Source organism: Salvelinus namaycush, chromosome 2 (genome assembly GCF_016432855.1).
Source record: "Salvelinus namaycush isolate Seneca chromosome 2, SaNama_1.0, whole genome shotgun sequence".
NCBI lineage: Eukaryota > Metazoa > Chordata > Actinopteri > Salmoniformes > Salmonidae > Salvelinus > Salvelinus namaycush.
In genome coordinates, this window is record NC_052308.1 from 66,791,895 (window position 1) to 66,811,793 (window position 19,899).

Genomic DNA, 19,899 nt, shown 5'->3' on the forward strand with positions numbered 1-19,899 from the left:
TTATGTATTCACAACCCGCTGCACTTTGGTCAAATCACTACTCCTCCTCTTCGTATGAAGAGGAGGAGGAATGCCGTTACACTATCACAGTGCCATCCGTTTTGTTACCAAATCACCTTATACCACCCACCACTGCGACCTGTATGCTCTAGTCGGCTGGCCCTCGCTACATATTCGTCGCCAGACCCACTGGCTCCAGGTCATCTATAAGTCTATGCTAGGTAAAGCTCTGCCTTATCTCAGTTCACTGGTCACGATAACAACACCCACCCGTAGCACGCGCACCAGCAGGAATATCTCACTGATCATCCCCAAAGCCAACACCTCATTTGGCCGCCTTTCCTTCCAGTTCTCTGCTGCCAGTGACTGGAACGAATTGCAAAAATCGCTGAAGTTGGAGACTTTTATTTCCCTCACCAACTTTAAACATCAACTATCTGAGCAGCTAACCGATCGCTGCAGCTGTACATAGTCCATCTGTAAATAGCAGACCCAATCTACCTACCTCACCCCCATACTGTTTTTATTTTATTGTCACGCCCTGACCTTAGAGAGCCTTTTTATGTCTCTATTTGGTTTGGTCAGGGTGTGATGTGGGGTGGGCATTCTATGTTTTGTTTTCTATGTCTCTTTATTTCTATGTTTTGGCCGGGTATGGTTCTCAATCAGAGACAGCTGTCTATCGTTGTCTCTGATTGGGAATCATACTTAGGTAGCCCTTTTCCCCTCCTTTCAGTGTGGGTAGTTAACTTTGTTTGTGGCACTATAGCCCTGTAAGCTTCGCGCTTGTTTCTTTCGTTTGTTGTTTTGTTGGCGACATTTTAAATAAAAAGGCACTTTGGTCCACTTCTTTCAACGTCCGTGACATTTATTTACTTTTCTGCTCTTTTGCACACCAGTATCTCTACTTGCACATCATCATCTGCTCATTTATCACTCCAGTGTTAATCTGCTCAATTGTAATTATTCGCTCCTATGGCCTATTTATTGCCTACCTCCTCATGCCTTTTGCACACACTGTATATAGACGTTCTTTTTTTTACTGTGTCATTGCCTTGTTTATTGTGTTATTGGCTTGTTTATTGTTTACTCCATGTGTAACTCTGTGTTGTCTGTGTCACACTGCTTTGCTTTATCTTGGCCAGGTCGCAGTTGTAAATGAGAACTTGTTCTCAACTAGCCTACCCGTTTAAATAAAGGTGAAAAAAATCAAAAAATAAAATACCCTAACCCTACACTCCACCTGTCATACTGCACCTCCTGCTGGCCACTCTGAGCTCTGCACCCACATACATGATTATGAGCTAACTCTCCCCCAGGGGAGCTGAAAGTGAGTGGCCAACACTGCAGTCTAATGACCTCACTCTGTAGTTTTCCTAGCCCGCTAACGCTAACCCTGAGAGGTTTGGAACCTGTAAACAGTTTAACATGAGCCAAGATGATATGCTCTAGCAGACGGCCTCCTCTACTCAATTCAATTTCAATTCAAGGGTCTTTATTGGCATGGGAAACATATGTTAACATTGCCAAAGCAAGTGAAGTAGATAAACAAAAGTGAACTAAACAATACAAATTAACAGTAAAAATTACACTCACAGAAGTTCCAAAAGAGTAGACATTTCAGACATTTCTACTCTCTCTCTCTCTCTCTCTCATAATGACACAGCAGGTCATGCTGAGTGCAATTAAACTGTGAGACGCCTGACCACTGTCTGGGGGGGGGGGGGGGGGGTGCGTACGTGCATGTGTGTGTGCGTGTCATAGTCCTTCCTTGTCATCAAGTCCCTGCTTGTTAGCTATGTAAAAGCAACATTTACACCAGCCCAAACCCTGTGGCACTCCCCTGTCCCATTCCTAGTCCTGTACACAAACTGAAAACAAATGTGAAGCCAGACTCCAGAGTGGACATCTGTTAAGAACACCCAATAAGCATCATCTCCAGTTCAGTATCTGCCTGGTTAAAATGAGTGGGGCCTCTTTTCTCTCCTCGTACCATAGTGACTTGGTGAATGACTTCATGAATACCCTGCGAGCGAGCGAGCGAGAGAGAGGCATCTCTTGCTATGATGGATACCAGGGGCATATTCATTACGCCGATTCTGTTGCAACAATTAGTCCAATAGAAACTCCAGTTTTGCTCTGTTTGCTTCCGTTTGGTTCTTAAACGGTAAACGGTTTCCGTAATGAATACACCACGGGCCCTGCTGTCAAGAGCTGCTTTATCACAACGACTTTACCTGAGATACCAATCGGAGTGCTTCAACTAAGACTAAGAAGCTGGAGTTTAAATCACATAGCGCTGGAGGTCATTCTAGTTCCACATATGTGGCACAGCATGGAATGACATGGGGAAGGCGAAACTGAATACAGTACTTTAGAATTCTAGGGAATTAGTACAAAGATTCTTACTTTGGGAATGTTTACACTCGATTTCACAGTACAGGCCCAGTGTGTGTGTGTGTTGTCAGAGACTAACTAGCGCGACGTTAGCCAGATGGGAATAGCGGCCCCCCTATTCCCTAAACTTTCCTCTTGGGGGGTCCACTGCTAATCATGTTAATCAGCCTGGGATCTCCCGACCCTTCTGTCTCTCTCTCTCTGTGTGTGTGTGTGTGTGTGTGTGTGTGTGTGTGTGTGTGTGTGTGTGTGTGTGTGTGTGTGTGTGTGTGTGTGGAGGGATTCTGTGTAGAAAGGGGATAGTGGGGCCCTCATCTGGTGTGACGCTGCAGAAGGTCACATGGTGGTACAAGGGGGTAGGGGACCGGGACAGACAACACACAGGCAGGCCACCAGAGGAGAATGAAAGGGCATGGAGGAGAGCAGTGAGAGGAGTGGGTCACGGAACAATCAGACTCCTTCGTCACAACTTTGTTGAGCAACCAAACATGTCAGTTCAGGGCCAATGAGACACTGAGGATTTATATAAACAAATTCAATGCTGGGTTAGAGGGCTTGAAGTGGCAGAACTGATGGTATAACCAAGCACCCCCCAGGACAGAGTGGTCAAGTTGAATCTCAATGAGAATTCCTCCCTGTATTGTTACAGTATAACATAACAGTCATCTACAGTCTAATGGACCTGTGGTTCTACGAAGGTCAAAGTGCGGCAGGTAGCCTAGTGGTAGCCTAGAGTGTTGGGCCAGTAACCGAAAGGTTGCTAGATCGAATCCCTGAGCTGACAAGGTAAAAATCTGTCGTTCTGCCCCTGAACAAGGCAGTTGGCCTACCGGGGAACAGTGGGTTTTCATTGTAAATAAGAATTTGTTCTTAACCGACTTGCCCAGTTAAATAAAATAAAAAGGGTAGTCAACCAAGGCAAATCATAACCCTGTCAATCTACTGTAAAGTTCAATGTAGATGTGTGAATGGGAGCAACAGTGCACTGATTCAATTAAAGAGTTTCTTCTACAGTACATATAAAAACAGGTTATTTTGCGTTCTACAAACATCAGTTACCTGTTGATATTTAGAGCCACCTACAGAGATCAGAGACTGACATTTTGATCCTAGAAACGAACGAAAAATGTATCCAGATGTACTCTATTGTGGTGAGATCACATGACCCAGGCTGAGAGAGGAAGAGCGGCGAGGTCAGGACGAGGGGAAACAATCGCCCTGACGGACAGGACACGGAAGGAAGGAAGTCGGGGAAACCAGAGTGTGTGCCTCTGATGTCATTACCCGTTTGAAAAACTGAATGGACAGGAAAACGGCTTATCACTCAGAAAAACACAGCTGACAGTAACGTGGAAAATTTCAAACAAGGCACGGAGTCAACAATCTGTACGCCAGTGTAAAGAGTTTCATATCCACCATTATCTAGGTGGATGAAAGAGGATCAATCTCTCCTTTAAGTCACTTGTGAAACCACCACATCTATCACTCATAGTCACCTATTGAAATTAATTAGGGCCTACTTGTGTATTATGTTGGAGCCAATTTCTCCTAATTGACACACAAATCTGATGGAAACAACCCACACTCCCAGTCCACTACAGTGCTGTGTTGTTCACGTTTCTGCTCCACTGACGCCATCTCCCCACATTGACAGACGGAGCGGGACAGAGCAGGGGTCAGAGTCCCTCAGTCAGTCAGGGTGGGCCCCGGCCTCAGGCCCTCCAGGCAGGTCACCCTTCATTGAGAGCCCTAATAAGGCCCTCTCCCTCTGGGCAAATAACTAGCCCAGACCTCTGTGGCCTGAGTAGGAACCAGGCTACAAGACTCCCAGGTCCAGAGCAGAAACACACACACACACACACACACACACACACACACACACACACACACACACACACACACACACACACACACACACACACACACACACACACACACACACACACACACACACACACACACACACACACACACTCGTCCCATCAAATCTGAGCTCCTAATATTGGAATATAGCCTACAAACTCGTACCGAATGATAAAGTATGGTAATTTATACTGTTCCAATCCACGAACACATAATGCTAAAATGGTCTGTGTCAACAGGAAAAAAGCCTACAGAATTATAGTTAATTAAGGACAAATAAGTCATGGAATACTTGGCAATATCGCTAATAGCACTGACTGGAACATACTGGTTTATTAAATACTGAAAGCCATGATTCATTTGATAACTGCGGAGTTCGAGTTTGAGGAAGCGAACGAGCAAGGCTAAGTAGAATGCTTTTCTGCATGTGTCTGTGTCCAAAATTGCACCCTGTTCCCTATATAGTGCACTAGCTTTGACCAGAGCCATAGCCCCACTATGTAGGGAATAGGGTACAATTTGGGATGCAACATGTGTGCGTTTGTTCATCTGATAAACAAACCAATGCGTCTAGCAGCTGTAGTTTCCCTGCAGCTGGCCCCATGCTGTGTGCTCCCTCAGTCTCAGGTCTAAAACGTTGTCTAAGCGTTATTTATACATTCTCTAAACGCTCTCTAAATATGGCTTGAATGCCGTCTAAAGACTGTGTAAATGCTGACACATTAGGTAATATTTGGCTCCGGGTTTTATCCCTCAGTTTACAGGAATCTAACTTGGCTCGTGTCGGACGCCCCTTTTTGGGGGCCGAGACACGCTCAATCTGCAGAGGGAGGAAAGAAGAGGAGTGTTTGTGCGTGTGTTGTAAGAAAGAGAGAGGAGCAAAGAGAGGGATAGACAAAGAAAGTACAAAGCAAAGGAAAGTGAGTGAGTGGAACCCAAATGTGTCAGATGCTGCCGACTGCTAAAACACACTGGTTTGCTTTAGGACAGGGTTCTCTCCCTCCATTTATACATTCATCACTTGCATATGTAGGAGAATAAAACAATATATTGTTGTTATTTCACAGTCTACCAAGAGTGCATGAATTGAAGAACAAATTGCCTGAATAGTTTTTGTACATTCAGCGATAGGGGACTGAGTTGAGAGGGAATTGAAGAACAAAACAGCTGAACATTCATTGATAGGGGACTGAGACGCTGGGCTCCAGACAGAGCAGAGGGGGACAGGAGGGACAGGCCGTACTGACAGACAGGCCCAGGCTGGGCTCTAATCAAACAGACCTCTCCTCTTACAGGCCCACTCCGGGGACCCAGAGCTCTCCACTCTGTGTGTGATTGCATCTTCCAGTCCCTCTGTGAGGTAGTAGAGGAGGACAACTGGAGCAAGATGATGTGTTCTGTAAAATGTTCTGTACCGCCACCACTGGAGGTTTGAAAACTAAAAGTGTATCCAAAATGTGGATACCTACACTACTGTGTACTGCGGAGGTATGTGCATATTGCCAATAGTCTTAAAACAGAAAGCTGACATGAATGCAGGACCATAGTACACGGTTTCTATATATACACCGAGCCTCACTGGTCTTGGATCATGTTTGGCATGACAAAAAACGATTTGAGTTGGCTAGATAGCACGAACAGATGTGAGACCAGTCTACGATGCACTTTGCTTACTCATACCACTTTTACAGAGTGGCATCTTTCCACCAAGGCAGGCTGTATCAGACTGGAGGCACTCAGCCTGTGTTGGAGAGGCCACTCCTAGAAACAGTCCCCAGATCAGTGGTGTGAGCCCATTACTGCCTCCACGCCTCATTGGGCCTCTCTGCTCAGAAGCCTGTGTTATGCCACGGGGAACTCCAGCCCAGATCAAACACACACACACTACCAAACACACCAGATCCTATGATCTGGTGGTTAGCAACACACACACACACACTAGGCCCACAGCCTCAAAACACTGCTTTACTCTCCCTTGCTTACACATGTATATACTGGTCATCTCCATAGCAACTTCACAGTGACACAATTGAAACACAATGGAAAGTTGGGGCCTTCCTACAAACCCAAGCATCTCTAAGGCTGTTTGTGTTCCCCACCACTTGAAGGCCCTCACTCTGTTAGAGTGTGTGGGTTGGTAGTGTGGGTTGGGGGTCCAGTGAGGGTCCAGGATCACATGAGGAACCTAAGGAGTTAGAGGGTTCAGGAGAAGAAACCTAGGGTCAGAGGTTACTCACTGTCAGGGTTGGGGGACTTGGTGCGGTTGGGCGAGGAGCAGCGGATGGTGGTGACGATGGTGTTGTGGTGGGGGTTGGGGTGGTGCGGGTGGTGGACCGGCGCATGATGACCATGGTTCTCGTGGTTGTTCTTTCCATTCCCCGTTGTCTCGGGTGCTTTGGTGACACTGATCCCTGGTGTAGTCCTCGCGGCCGGGCTGTCCCCCAGACTGAGGGGCTCGAACCTCCGGGCATGGCTGGGTGGCTCAGGGGTCCGGGCCCCTGCGCGAATCACCACCTCCTGGGGCATTTTAGAGAAGGTCACCTCCCGTTTGTGGCCCATCTCGGGTGTCTTGGAGTGGCCTAGGACCTCGGGCCGTTTTGCAGCGAATCGGAGGGAACCAGGGCTGGTTGGATCCACCTGCTTGGAGGAAATGTCGATGGAGAGCTCCGTGCGTCCTCGGGATATGGGTTCAGGAGGCTTGGAGCCGCCCCCTCCCATGATGGTCTTGGAGATGGAGCCGTTGTTGTTATTGCTGGCGCCCAGTTCACGGTAGTAGATGCTGGTGGGGGACGTGACGGGGCGGTGGTTGGTGTTGTTGGGAACCCGGCGGGAGCCTGGCGAGGAGTTGACCGAGGTGTCCACATCCTCCACCTCAAATGACCTCTTTAGAGCTGCATGGAGGGTGAGATGAGACAGACACACTCAGTCAATGAGTCCAGGCTAGTCCTGGACGAAACAAATACGACAGCAAATATATGAACAGTGTATTCTAATTTCAGAGGAGCAACATGAACTGTTTTGACGTCCCTGTGGCATCATAGCTGCTTGAGGTTAGTGGGTGGAGAGAAGCTGGAAAATCAATCTCGGCGACATCACAAAGGAAAATGGCAGCGACAAGCAATTAAGCCAAGCTCAACTCATTTCAAAAACTCGTTATTAGTGGTGCCAATCTGTCACTACATACAACTGCAGATGGCACTCTATAAGTGTATACAAGTTTAACTGGTGCCAGTTGTATGACACAGTGTGGTACTGTATGTTATAAAATGTGATCCAATATATACACCCACTTGCACGGCCTCAAATGGCCTTAGACTTGCATGGCCTTATATAAATGAAAGTCACATATCTGCCTTGTATTCTCTACATGCATTCTTGAATATTGTATGAGTTATGGATGAGTAGTGGTAGTAACTGATGCATAGCCTATATACAATGCATTAATACCAAATGAACAAAAGGAGACACGCCTCCCCCAGGTTACTGGTGGAGTTGTGAGAAAATCCTAAAAAGAAGTTTGAACAAAAACACGAGGCTAGTTTGGCCTTGTAGGCATTGCCTCTTAGAAGTCAACTTGAATCCCACGGGGAAGATGCTAAGCTAGTCACTGTGGTTACGAGCTGGTTATGACATCACAGTCACACACATCCATGACCTCTCTGTACTACTCAGTAACTCCAAGCTGATGATCAGTTCTGTTGTGGCCTAAAGAGAGAGAGTGTGTGTGTGTGTGTGTGTGTGTGTGTGTGTGTGTGTGTGTGTGTGTGTGTGTGTGTGTGTGTGTGTGTGTGTGTGTGTGTGTGTGGGGGGAACTTCATAAAATAGTTCCCCACAAAACACCAGTCTCAACGTCAACAGTGAAGAGGTGACTCCGGGATGCTGGCCTTCTAGGCAGAGTTGCAAAGAAAAAGCCATATCTCAGACTGGCCAATAAAAAGAAAAGATAAAAATGGGCAAAAGAACACAGACACTGGACAGAGGAACTCTCCCTAGAAGGCCAATATCCCGGAGTCGCCTCTTCACTGTTGACATTGAGACTGTTGTTTTGCGGGTAATATTTAATGAAGCTGCCAGTTGAGGACTTGTGAGGCGTGTCTAATGTACTTGTCCTCTTGCTCAGTTGGGAACCGGGGCCTCCCACTCTTTCTATTCTGGTTAGAGACAGTTTGCACTGTTCTGTGAAGGGAGTAGTACAAAGCTTTGTACGAGATCTATAGTTTCTTGGCAATTTCTAGCATGGAATAGCCTTCATTTCGCAGAACAAGAATAGACTGATGAGTTTCAGAAGAGTTTATTTATTTTTTTATTTTTATTTTTACAGGGACAGTGCACATTAATCAACGTTTCAGTAAAAGTGCCGGTTTTAGCCAGCCGGCTAATTTTCAACCGCAGTCCCTGGGCAGGTTATAAAGGACTTTGTTTCTGGCCATTTTGAGCCTGTAATCGAACCCACAAATGCTGACGCTCCAGATACTCAACTAGTCTAAAGAAGGCCAGTTTTATTGCTTCTTTAATCAGAACAACAGTTTTCAGCTGTGCTAACATAATTGCAAAAGGGTTTTCTAAGGATCAATTAGCCTTTTTAAAATGATCAACTAGGATTAGCTAACACAACGTGCCATTGGAACACAGGAGTGATGGTTATTATCAAATGGGCCTCTGTATGCCTACGTAGAAATTCCATTAAAAAAAAAACTGCAGTTTCCAGCTACAATAGTCATTTACAACATTAACAATGTCTATACTGTATTTCTGATCAATTTGATGTTATTTTAATGGACAAAAGAAATGTGCCTTTCTTTCAAAAACACGGCCATTTCTAAGTGACCCCAAACGTATGAACAGTAGTGTATGTATGTATGAATGAATGCATGTATGTATGTATGTACACCCACAGAGAGGGGGTAATCAGCCCATATCCCATTGCCCTCTCCATAAACCCAGTCCGAGCTGTGATGGGACCCAGAGAGCTGGAGACAATCACACCAAAGCCTTCATCAAAACATCAGTTATGGACCTAATCTACATTTTACTGCTATAAGACTCTTAATTTTATGACAGCGATACTCTTTCTCCCCCTAAGACAAATCCTCTTCTTGCCAAACTATAACTTAGCGAGCTGGAGCAAATGTCCTGCTCTTCTCTGACTACCTCATAAGTGTCCATGATGTCTATATGCTGTCGTATGATTGGTGTTGCTAGTCCCCTTCCCTCTGTATCTCTCTATTTAAACACTCACTACTGCTATGGTTACCATACATCTTTCCATTTTATTTTGCTGACCTTGTTCTTGCATTCCCTGTGCATTGAAAAGCTAGCTAACCAACGTTAGCATAGCAGCATTAGCAAACTGCTAAACCTCCTAACTGTATTTGAAGGGTCTCATGTGTACATGCTGTAGGTGTTAAATGCTCTTAACAACCCGCAAAACACCTTTTAAAAAAGGTTCTCAACTAAACACTTATTTCCAACGACTAACTGTTATTCTCTCATGCTTCCTCCATTACGCTCTCATGATTTGGGGAATATTGGAGTTAAATTCCGGAGTCTACGAGGCATTATAAAAACATTTTAGCCCTCCGTTTTAAGGATGTGTGTTGCTTTGGCTGTTACTAAAAACACGTCCCATCTCCCATATCTTTAATTAGAATGGGAGACCCAATCCCATATGCCGCTTATAAAACAGAACACGGTTATAAGTTATTTCCATGTCCAAACCACTTTGCCACTGGACTCCATCCCCCATAACCCCCCTTTCCTCCCTCTCGTGTTCTATGATTGTGCTGAATGATTCCAAGGATCCGGCTACTTTCAACTCGGTCCAGGACTAGGATTTGACCTGCCAAATCAGTCTGCTGCTTAGTGCTTAGCAAACAGTGAGCTGGAAGACCATTGGTGTATTCAGTGATCTGAAACGTTCTGAACGTTGCAGACAGAAATAGAATGAACAGAGCTGACATGATTCCATTTTCAATCTGACAGACAGTCCCATCTTTTCTATCACATACATTTCTATCTGAATGTTCTTTAACGTTACATGCTCTTGAACAGGCTCCAGGGTTGCCTGCATATAGAGACAGTCAGTATAAGCCTAACACTGATAGGACTTAAGTGTTATTATCAGAGAGAAACTGTACAATGTACAATTAATGCCCAAAGACCACGGTTGCATAGAGACTGTCAGACAGGCATAACACTGATAGGACTTAAGTGTTGTCATAACATCCAAGATGGCTGCATATGATTTAATATGACCTAGAAATTAAACCTTCTCAACGGTCGCCATATGCCTGAAAATGACTTCAGAGAGAGACATTACGGGAATTACTATAGCAAATAGGAATGTTCCTCGACTCAGTTCTACCATGCGGTTTTCCATGGTTTTCTATACATTCAGAGGTCACTCTTTCGAACATCATTCCACTAGAAGACAGAGAAGAAGGATCACGTGTTTCCGAGGAAGCATCCAAGGATATCCCTGTCATGGATTTCACACGTGCTGGATTGACCTGGGATCACGGAGTGCCAGTATCCCGACGTGAGCGAAGGCCAGACGGACGATACCGTCTCATCCCCCAAGTGAAATTGCATTCCCAGACAATGAGCTGGAAATACAGAACGTCTCTGCGGAATCTCCTTAACAAACAGAGCCTACTTCTTTCTCCTTGTGTAGCCTACCTCTTAGTGTTCAGTGTCTCACAGTCTCTTGTGAGGGGATGACCATAAAAATAGCCATAGGGCCTGGCATTTTTCCTGACCAAGAACAAATCTGGGCCCTAGTCCAGGCCTATAACTGGGCCAACAGAGTTTTTCCTGGCCAGATGTTGTGGTTAGGAAAACTCCTGGTCCTAGCATAGCACAACACATTAAGATGGAGGCTCTCTCCCACCTGACCTAAATAGTAGGGCCGGGAAGATACCAGTATCGCAAAGAAATATCCATGGCAAAAATTAAAACACGAAGCAGACTCAACTCTTTGGTCCTTTAAAAAAGTATGTAAAATATTGTGCTGTAGCTTGGAAAATAAATGCATGTGACTCTGGATGACAACATAATGATGTTTGTTTCCAACATTAGCACTGTTTTCTGAAAGAAATCTGCTTTGTGTTTTGTTTCCCTGCCACGACACTAACGAGTATCGCGATACTGGTATCATCCCCGGCCCACCTAAATAGATTTAAATAGAGAGGAGGAAACAGACTTTTGTTCTCTCTCCCACCCTGCTAGGCCCAGGTGCTAGCCTTGACTTCCTGTCCCTGTGTGCATCACTGGCGTTAGCTCATCTCCTCGAGGACACACAGATAGAGTAATGGACAACAGATACTGTACAGCTCTGATGCAGCTAGAAAGAGATAGGCTTATGATAATTATACAGTTATGCAGGTGCTTTTATCTAATGGTTTGAGTTAACACAGTCAGTATGCATTTCACTGTTAGTCTACACCTGTTATTTACGAAGCATGTGACGATTAAAATTAGATTTTTATGCAGGATATGGAGCTGTGAAATGTTACTATGCTCCAACCAAACGAGCTATCAGAACCACAACGTATTGTTTCCTGTTTACAGTCTCACGGTAGTTATAGAACGAGACTGACTTCCTGGTTGTGTTGGTTCTGACTGAGGTCAGAAAGATCAAAGTCATCACCGCATCCTGTTGTGAGGTTTAGTGAGGCTAGAGAAAAGATTGAACACTGAGGAAAGAGAGGGCGAGAGAGAGAGAGACCATAGACATATACCAAAACTGACTAAAAAGTTCAAGACATGAGGTTGTGTTCTCTAGGGCCCACTGTTGCACTACAGCTCATCCACATCAGTACACTATCCAACTAAACAAGGCCAACGGACGTCATGGTGGCCTTCATGTTAGAGTCCCAGGCCTTGTTCAATACTCCTTCTCTGAGACGCTTTGTGAGTATGGGCCCTGAGCTCCATGGCATGTCGTCTGAGTCCTGATGTGACCGGCTGGATCAGCTTCCTCAAAGAAAGGGGTCTAGACGGGGGCCAGACGGCCTTCAGACCGGCCTGTTAGAACTGAAGAGTGAAGGGAGCTCTCCTGGGGACCGCAACTCTGAGGCCCAAATGCTAGAGTTTCATCAGTGTGTGTGTGTCTAGTCTAATTTATGTCTATTGGGCCGGATGTGCAAGTGTGTGTTTTGAGGGTTCTTTAGGGCAGAAAAGGCCAACTGTACTGTAGCAAATATATAGTATTACACACCATCTATGGGATACTGAATAAGATATTGGCAAATAATATTGCTGACGTTTCTCTGCTCATAACACCATGGTATTAAGTCTGTAGTCAAGGGTTGTCTCACTGAACCACTGACCCATCTCTTACATTCCAGACTCGCTCACTTCCTGATCAATATCACATGACGGTGGAACGATGAGGACGCCGACAGTTACTGTAATACTGCCAGATTACGGTCTATGAAAACATAAGAGGCATGAGGATATAATGCTAGCATTTAAAAACTGTGCGGTGTCAGACATATACTACCGTACATACAATGCCAAACCCGCTGGCAAAACAGCGATTATGGCTTGAATGAAAAGTCCACTCAAGTTGACAACCACTTTATCTTGATACACTGACACAAACTATAATGGTGAAGTTTAACGCCGTGGTACTACGTGTGCACAGAGCGGTTCTGCCAGTGTCAGCAGAAGCAGGCTACAACATTATGCGGTGGAATTATAATAACATAGAAATCTTTCAAAACCACGTCTGACAAGGCAAGGCCATCGACTGACCGACAACGTTACACAAACCCTCCCCTTATATTTCACTTGATCACTCCAAAGCTTTAGCCACCGCTAATGTTAGGGTGTCAAATATCCACTTCCTCGTGTCTTCTCTGGACACTGTTGGGTTTATGCTGACACGCGGCGGAGTGTGTAACTCGCTCGTGTTCCGGCTGACACCAGGTTCAGCACAAACTAATTGTAGTAGAGAGAGCGAGCGACAGAGACAAAGAGAGAGAGAGAGAGAGAGAGAGAAAGAAAGATATGGAGGAACTCAAAGTGAATGCAGCTGTTGGTAGTTCAGTAGTACTTGGCTCCATACCTTTCAGTCTGAACCCCTGGGTGCTTGGCAGGTAAGGCCCAGTTCATTCCTTTGAACAAGCAACACCCACAGGTTAACGACTAGAAAGCCTTCTGTACGGCAGGCTACTGCCATCCTGATTTACATCACTTATTGACCACTGGAGCCGTTTCCAATGTTAGAAGTATCAAGAGTGGACAGATTCCAGACAACACCTGCAGCTATTTCAAACTCCACAATAGCAAACAGATCGTGAGAGGACTATTCACTGTTGATGAGTAGGCCTATTCACTATCGAATTGATTCACTATGCAGTTGATTCACTATGCGGTTGATTCACTATTCAGCTCATTCAATTGATCAGAGAGCGATACGAGACCAAGGCTTATGACCTGATGTTGATCTCAGATGCACTCAGAAAGAAGAAATAAAAATCCATACCGACGCACATAAACATAAACCACACAATCTAAAAACACACACTGTCCACAAACAACAAGCCTCTGGAAAATCCCCACACTTTTAGTTTGAGCTGAGGGACAGACAGATAAGAGACCAGACTGGATTTGCCAGTAAACGGAAGAGTAGGCCTACGTCAGCAGTAGCGTGTGACAAGTAGGGATATTTCTACACAGACCCCAGATCAGATACCAGGGAGAATCAGATACAAGCAGAATCCACAACTGCCTGAGAGGACAGGCTGAGTGACAGGGTGGCTGACATCATCCTGTTAACATGGCACTGATATGGTATTTTTCATCCATTTGATCATACAGTACTGCTGCTGAACACATAATCACTCACAACAACAAAAAACTACCTGGACATAAACCTACAGATGTGGGAGACAGAGTCTGGTCTGTCCATTATGGAGAGATCACCACAATCCTTTCATTCAAATGAACAAGGTCTTACAAGGTCTGACTGATATTGTTTTAAGCTTCATTGACTCAAAAGGACTTTCTGAAACAGGACCACACATCCAGAAGTGTAATTCTAAGGGAGTGAACTCACGTTTAGACTGATCTGACCAAGAGAGCGAGAACCCAACGCTCATCAAGTGTTGGACTGTGTCCATATGACCCTAAACAATTGAATTAACAATACTGACATGTTTAATTAACTGTGTTCAGTCACACATTCAGATTCTCAGATCTGACGGAGTAAACACACTTTCAGTTCAATGTGTGTGTGTTTTGGTTTTACTGTCCTTGTGGGGATAAAAATAAGAAACCCGCACACTGCTCGATAGTACCACTGCTCTTTAAATAACCTTTACGTAATCGTTCTCCAGAGCCCTCACAGGGATAGTAAAACAAGGAAAATTCAGACAAATGGGTACATTTTGTCAAGCCCACAAGGAAAAAGGCTTTTTTAGCCTTAGCAGTTAGGTTTAGGCTTACAATTAGGGTTCGAGATACGGTTAGGGGTTAGGTTTAGTTTTAGGGTTAAAGTTAGATTAAGGATTAGGGGTTAGGTTTAGTTTCAGGGTTAAGGTTAGATTAAGGATTAGGGGTTAGGTTTAGTTTTAGGGTTAAGGTTAGATTAAGGATTAAGGGTTAGGTTTAGTTTTAGGGTTAAAGTTAGATTAAGGATTAGGGGTTAGGTTTAGTTTCAGGGTTAAAGTTAGATTAAGGATTAAGGGTTAGATTTAGTTTAGGGTTAAAGTTAGATTAAGGATTAGGGGTTAGGGCAGGGTTTCCCAAACTCGGTCCTTGGGACCCCAAGGGGTGCATGTTTAGTTTTATGCCCTAGCAGAAAACAGCTGATTCAAATAATCAACTAATCATCAAGCTTTGATCATTTTAATCAGCTGTTTAGTTAGGGCAAAAACCAAATCCGTGCACCCCTTGGGGTTAGGGAAAATAGGAATTTGAATGGGAATCAATTGTTTGTTCCCCACAAGGATAGCAAAACAAACGTGTGTGTGTGTGTATGTGTGTGTGTGTGTGGGTCAGTGTGTGTGTGTGTGGCGCTTCTGTCAGACCTCTCACACCTGGAGGGAAGGACACACTCGGACCGGAGGAGGAAGAGGAAAGGAGGAAGAGGACAACAAAGGAAATCAATGTTAGTTTCACAGGACAGCTAGGAAAACAAAGGAGAGAGACAGAGGACACACTGAGGAGTTGTGAATGAATGGGGTTTTGATGCGGTGGCCAGATGAGGCTTTACTATGAGTCCCTTTAATGCTTTCAGTTGGAACGTTTCCTGTGGTGGAGTAGCACTGTCAATACTGGGGTACTCTGCTGACATAACTAGGATATAATCAATAACAGACTCAGATTAAGAAACTGAGGGGCACACATGCCCAATGCGCGCACACACACACACACACACACACAAACAAACTCGAGAAACAAAAACAGAGCGAGAGAGAGAAGGGAGAGACCAGTGCTATTAAGTGAAGAAGGCTAGTGACTCAATTGTAAATTTGATCTAGAAATAGAATTTTTGACATCAGTTATCTTCAGTCGTTAGTCACCACTGGCTGTCGATAGGAAGGTCTGTGACAAATAAAAGAGAGTAATCAAAACGTATAATTAAAACATGACAAACCTTCAAAGTCAGAGATAATTCCGTCCAAGTGAGCAGTAACCTTGGAGTCAGACATGTTGCTGGTTTGATATAAAAGTAAACAGAATCCCTTCCCAATCAATGTAACGTTCCCCAGTCCCTCTACTGATTCTAAACAAATCCCAAATTAGGAGCCAGTATAAAAAACCAGAGTGCTGAGTAGTCGATCTGATCCAAGCCCACAGCTTTCTTAAAGGAGCAACTTCTTTTTCTCTGCTTCCTCCTATGCCTGGCACTACATCGCAGCGTTCAGTCTTCAGAGAGTGAAAGGCAAGCCCTCCTCTCCTCCCCTCAGAGAGAAACTCCCTCCCTCTTTTATTGTGCATCTCACTGACTGCCGTCTCCCTCTCAATGAGTGTGTGTGTGTGCGCGTGCATGACTGTGTCTGTGTGTCAAGTCTGATCCCATAACATTCTACAACATGTAAAAAGACATGAGCCAACAGGGGAAATGTCACACAGCCACTTAACCAACTTCCTGGCCTCAGGTAATCAACCAGCAAGCTCCTCTTCCCTCAGCCAACCAGTCAAAAAGTCAGGTCCTCAAAAATGGCCTTCATAAACCTCAAGCCACTCAGTCCCACTCCACTCGAGCTAACATGAACTGACCACCTCAGAAAGTACCTCAGTAGTTATAGATTAACATGGAATTCTGCCTCACTAGCACTAATTAAAAAACACTCACTTCTCTGGTACTTTCCTGACACAAAGTCTGACAGAATCTGCAATGGCACCCTTTTCCCTATATAGGGCCCTGGTCAAAAAGGTAGTGCACTATATGAGTCCTGGTCAAAAAGGTAGTGCACTATATGAGCCCTGGTCAAAAAGCTAGTGCACTATATGAGCCCTGGTCAAAAAGGTAGTGCACTATATGAGTCCTGGTCAAAAAGGTAGTGCACTATATGAGCCCTGGTCAAAAAGGTAGTGCACTATATGAGCCCTGGTCAAAAAGGTAGTGCACTATATGAGTCCTGGTCAAAAAGGTAGTGCACTATATGAGCCCTGGTCAAAAAGGTAGTGCACTATATGAGCCCTGGTCAAAAGGTAGTGCACTATATAGTATAGTCCAGGCTTCATCACATCTGGCAGTGATTGGGAGTCCCATAGGTTGGGGCACAATTGAACCAGTATAAAATATAAAAAAGTATTATATATATATATAATTATATACACACACACACACACACACACACACACACACACACACACACACACACACACACACACACACACACACACACACACACACACACACACACACACACACACACACACACACACACACACGTAATAGGGTTCCATTTCAGACTCATCCTTTGACTCACTACTTCTCTAATTAAAGAACACTCACTTCTCTGGGAGTTTCCTGACTGACACAGAACGACTGACTACACTGTAGGGCCTAGGGCGGCTAGGGAGCGAGTCACATACAGACTCGCTCCCTGTTAAAAATTGGTTCCTAGAGAAACACAGGAAGTTAAGATCTGTGGGGATTTCGGAGAGTGTGTAACCTAATAACACAACGCGGGAATGAGCTTGATAAGACAGCATTTGATCGGAGTGGTGATTACATTACCCTGGGGACTACTTTTTTTGGGGTGAGTACCAAGTTCTGAAGGCTTGGAAAACTGTTGATATAAAAATAATAGAAAAAGACAAAAAATAACATATTGTTGTCCTTGTGTTTCATACTAAAGTCTGCACCGCAGTCACCCTGCAGTAATTAGCATTAGGAAGCAATAGTAGAGCTATCTGCTTATGATCTCCCGTTAGCATTCTACGCTAACAAAGCAATAGCGTAAATAGTGATGAGTGACTCATGGCTTTTCCAGAGCAACTCACTTCCTGTTTGGAGCCAGACATGTTGAGACCTACAGGAAGTCAACATTGTAATCACACAGTGTATTTCACCCTTGGTGGAGCATATGGACCATACAGAGGACCACTCTGACGCCAACAAGCCATACATATTTCTGTCTTGTGAATGTGTACTATGTATACTAGCCGGTTGTATGAATGAAAAGGTATTTTTGAGAAGGTCATTGTCATCATAGGAACCTGGGCCCACCTGGTGGCTGGCGTCGCCTCACCCTAACACCTTCAGGTCAGGAGCGGTCCTGTTGTGTTTTATTGTGTGTTCTGGTTCCCCTGTATGGCGAGTGTCTAGGGACCAGGGCCAGAGGCTGCCAGGTAGAGTGTGTGTGTGTGTCCAAGGACTATGGAGTGTGTGTGTTTATGATATATACCAGTTATAGGATTGGAATACTTCTGCTAGACTGCTACCATGTTTACCACTTGTACTGTGTTGGAAAGGTGACAGTCTTCTATGGATTGTGTAGGGTGCCTCTCAGTGCTGAAAGCAACCATGGGTTGAGTCAGCCTCATAAGTACTCACATACCCACATTCTGTGTGTCACACATCCAGTAAACCTGACAGCTGTGTATAGGCGTGCGGTGTGTGTGTGTTACAGTACATCTTCACTATACATTCATGTATGTATATTTGGTCAAATGTAGCAGTGTGGCCCCCTGGTACTCAGACCCAGTGGCAGTACTGTAAACCATATGCCACACAGCCTCAGTCCTCAATTAAACCTAAAACACACCGCGTGAAATACACACCTCCCCAGCCAGCATATATTTATCTAAACACGCACGCAAACACACACGCACGCGCAGATGATGGCTCCCTTCCAGGCATCGAGAGACAGATTTTCAAAACAACATCTGGAGCGCGTGTGTGTTTCAGTACCCCTGAAATAGCCCAGTAAACAGTGTTTGAAGGCTCAGGGCTAAACTGTAGAAGAATCCCCACCAAAACAATACAGCCTGGTCCTGGATCATGGCAGAGAGAGAGAGGAGACAGGAGAGCTGTGGTGTAGATGCATGTTGTTTGTGTAAAAGGGTGCCGGTTTGGGTCAGTACAATGTGCTTATGACTCCTAGCTGTCCCCAGTCCACCTGGCCTTGCTGCTGTTCCAGTTTCAACTGTTCTGCCTGCGGCTATGGAACCCTGACCTGTCCACCGGACGTGCTACCTCTCCCAGACCTGCTGTTTTCAACTCTCTAGAGACCGCAGGAGCGGTAGAGATACTCTTAATGATCGGCTATGAAAAGCCAACTGACATTTACTCCTGATTATTATTTGTGAACATTTATGAACATTTGAACATCTTGGCCATGTTCTGTTATAATCTCCACCCGGCACAGCCAGAAGGGGACTGGCCACCCCTCATAGCCTGGTTCCTCTCTAGGTTTCTTCCTAGGTTTTGGCCTTTCTAGGGAGTTTTTCCTAGCCGCCGTGCTTCTACACCTGCATTGCTTGCTGTTTGGGGTTTTAGGCTGGGTTTCTGTACAGCACTTCGAGATATTAGCTGATGTACGAAGGGCTATATAAAAATAAACTTGATTATAGGATAGGCTGGTCTAGGACGCTTCACATATTCACACTGACTACTTCACGTCATCTCTCCCCAGTATATGTGGGTTAGCTTTGTCACTTACGGTGTAGGCCTCCTTATACTTCACTGGTTGTACCTGCAGACTTAGTCGTCAGGCCAATTTCAGAAGAATATGAACACACAACCATAGACGGTCATCACCAGGAAGTGACACAAAACCAGTCGCCCCACATCAATTCCTTTTATGAGTGTGTGTGTGTGTGTGTGTGGGATTAGACAGTTTCTCGAAAATGACACCTTTAAAAACGTGATTGTCCTGACCTTTCGGTCCAGACAGCGTGGCAACACTGCGCTGATGACTGCTGATGAAATTGACGGAGCTAAATGAACTTGGCTTCAATAAAAGCTTGAGTAGAGAAACTCTACGTAATTAAACGGGATAATAAAACTCAGAGAAAGAGTGAGAGAGCGAGAGAAAGCAAGAGAGCGAGAGAGAGCTGTCCAACTAGAAGTCGTAAACACGCCAGGCCTCCTAGCCTGACTGGATAATTTCACACTTTGCCCATCAGGCATAAAACACACACTGTGCGATGAAGTGGGCCTTTTCACATGTCACG

The 19,899-nt window shown here is 45.0% G+C and overlaps 1 protein-coding gene across 4 annotated transcripts in view; it reads right to left on the reverse strand.

Moving 5' to 3' along the window:
- Positions 1-19,899, reverse strand: part of LOC120066534 (septin-9-like) — an 85,676-nt gene that overhangs the window by 44,651 nt on the left and 21,126 nt on the right. For 2 of the 4 annotated variants that reach the window (XM_039017966.1, XM_039017970.1), the window contains exon 2: positions 6,498-7,151. In XM_039017966.1, coding sequence (XP_038873894.1) covers positions 6,498-7,151 — 654 coding nt within the window. Of the gene's footprint in view, positions 1-6,497; positions 7,152-15,865; positions 16,100-19,899 lie in introns of those variants that run through there. The other 2 variants (XM_039017958.1, XM_039017985.1) reach the window with 2 other exon arrangements.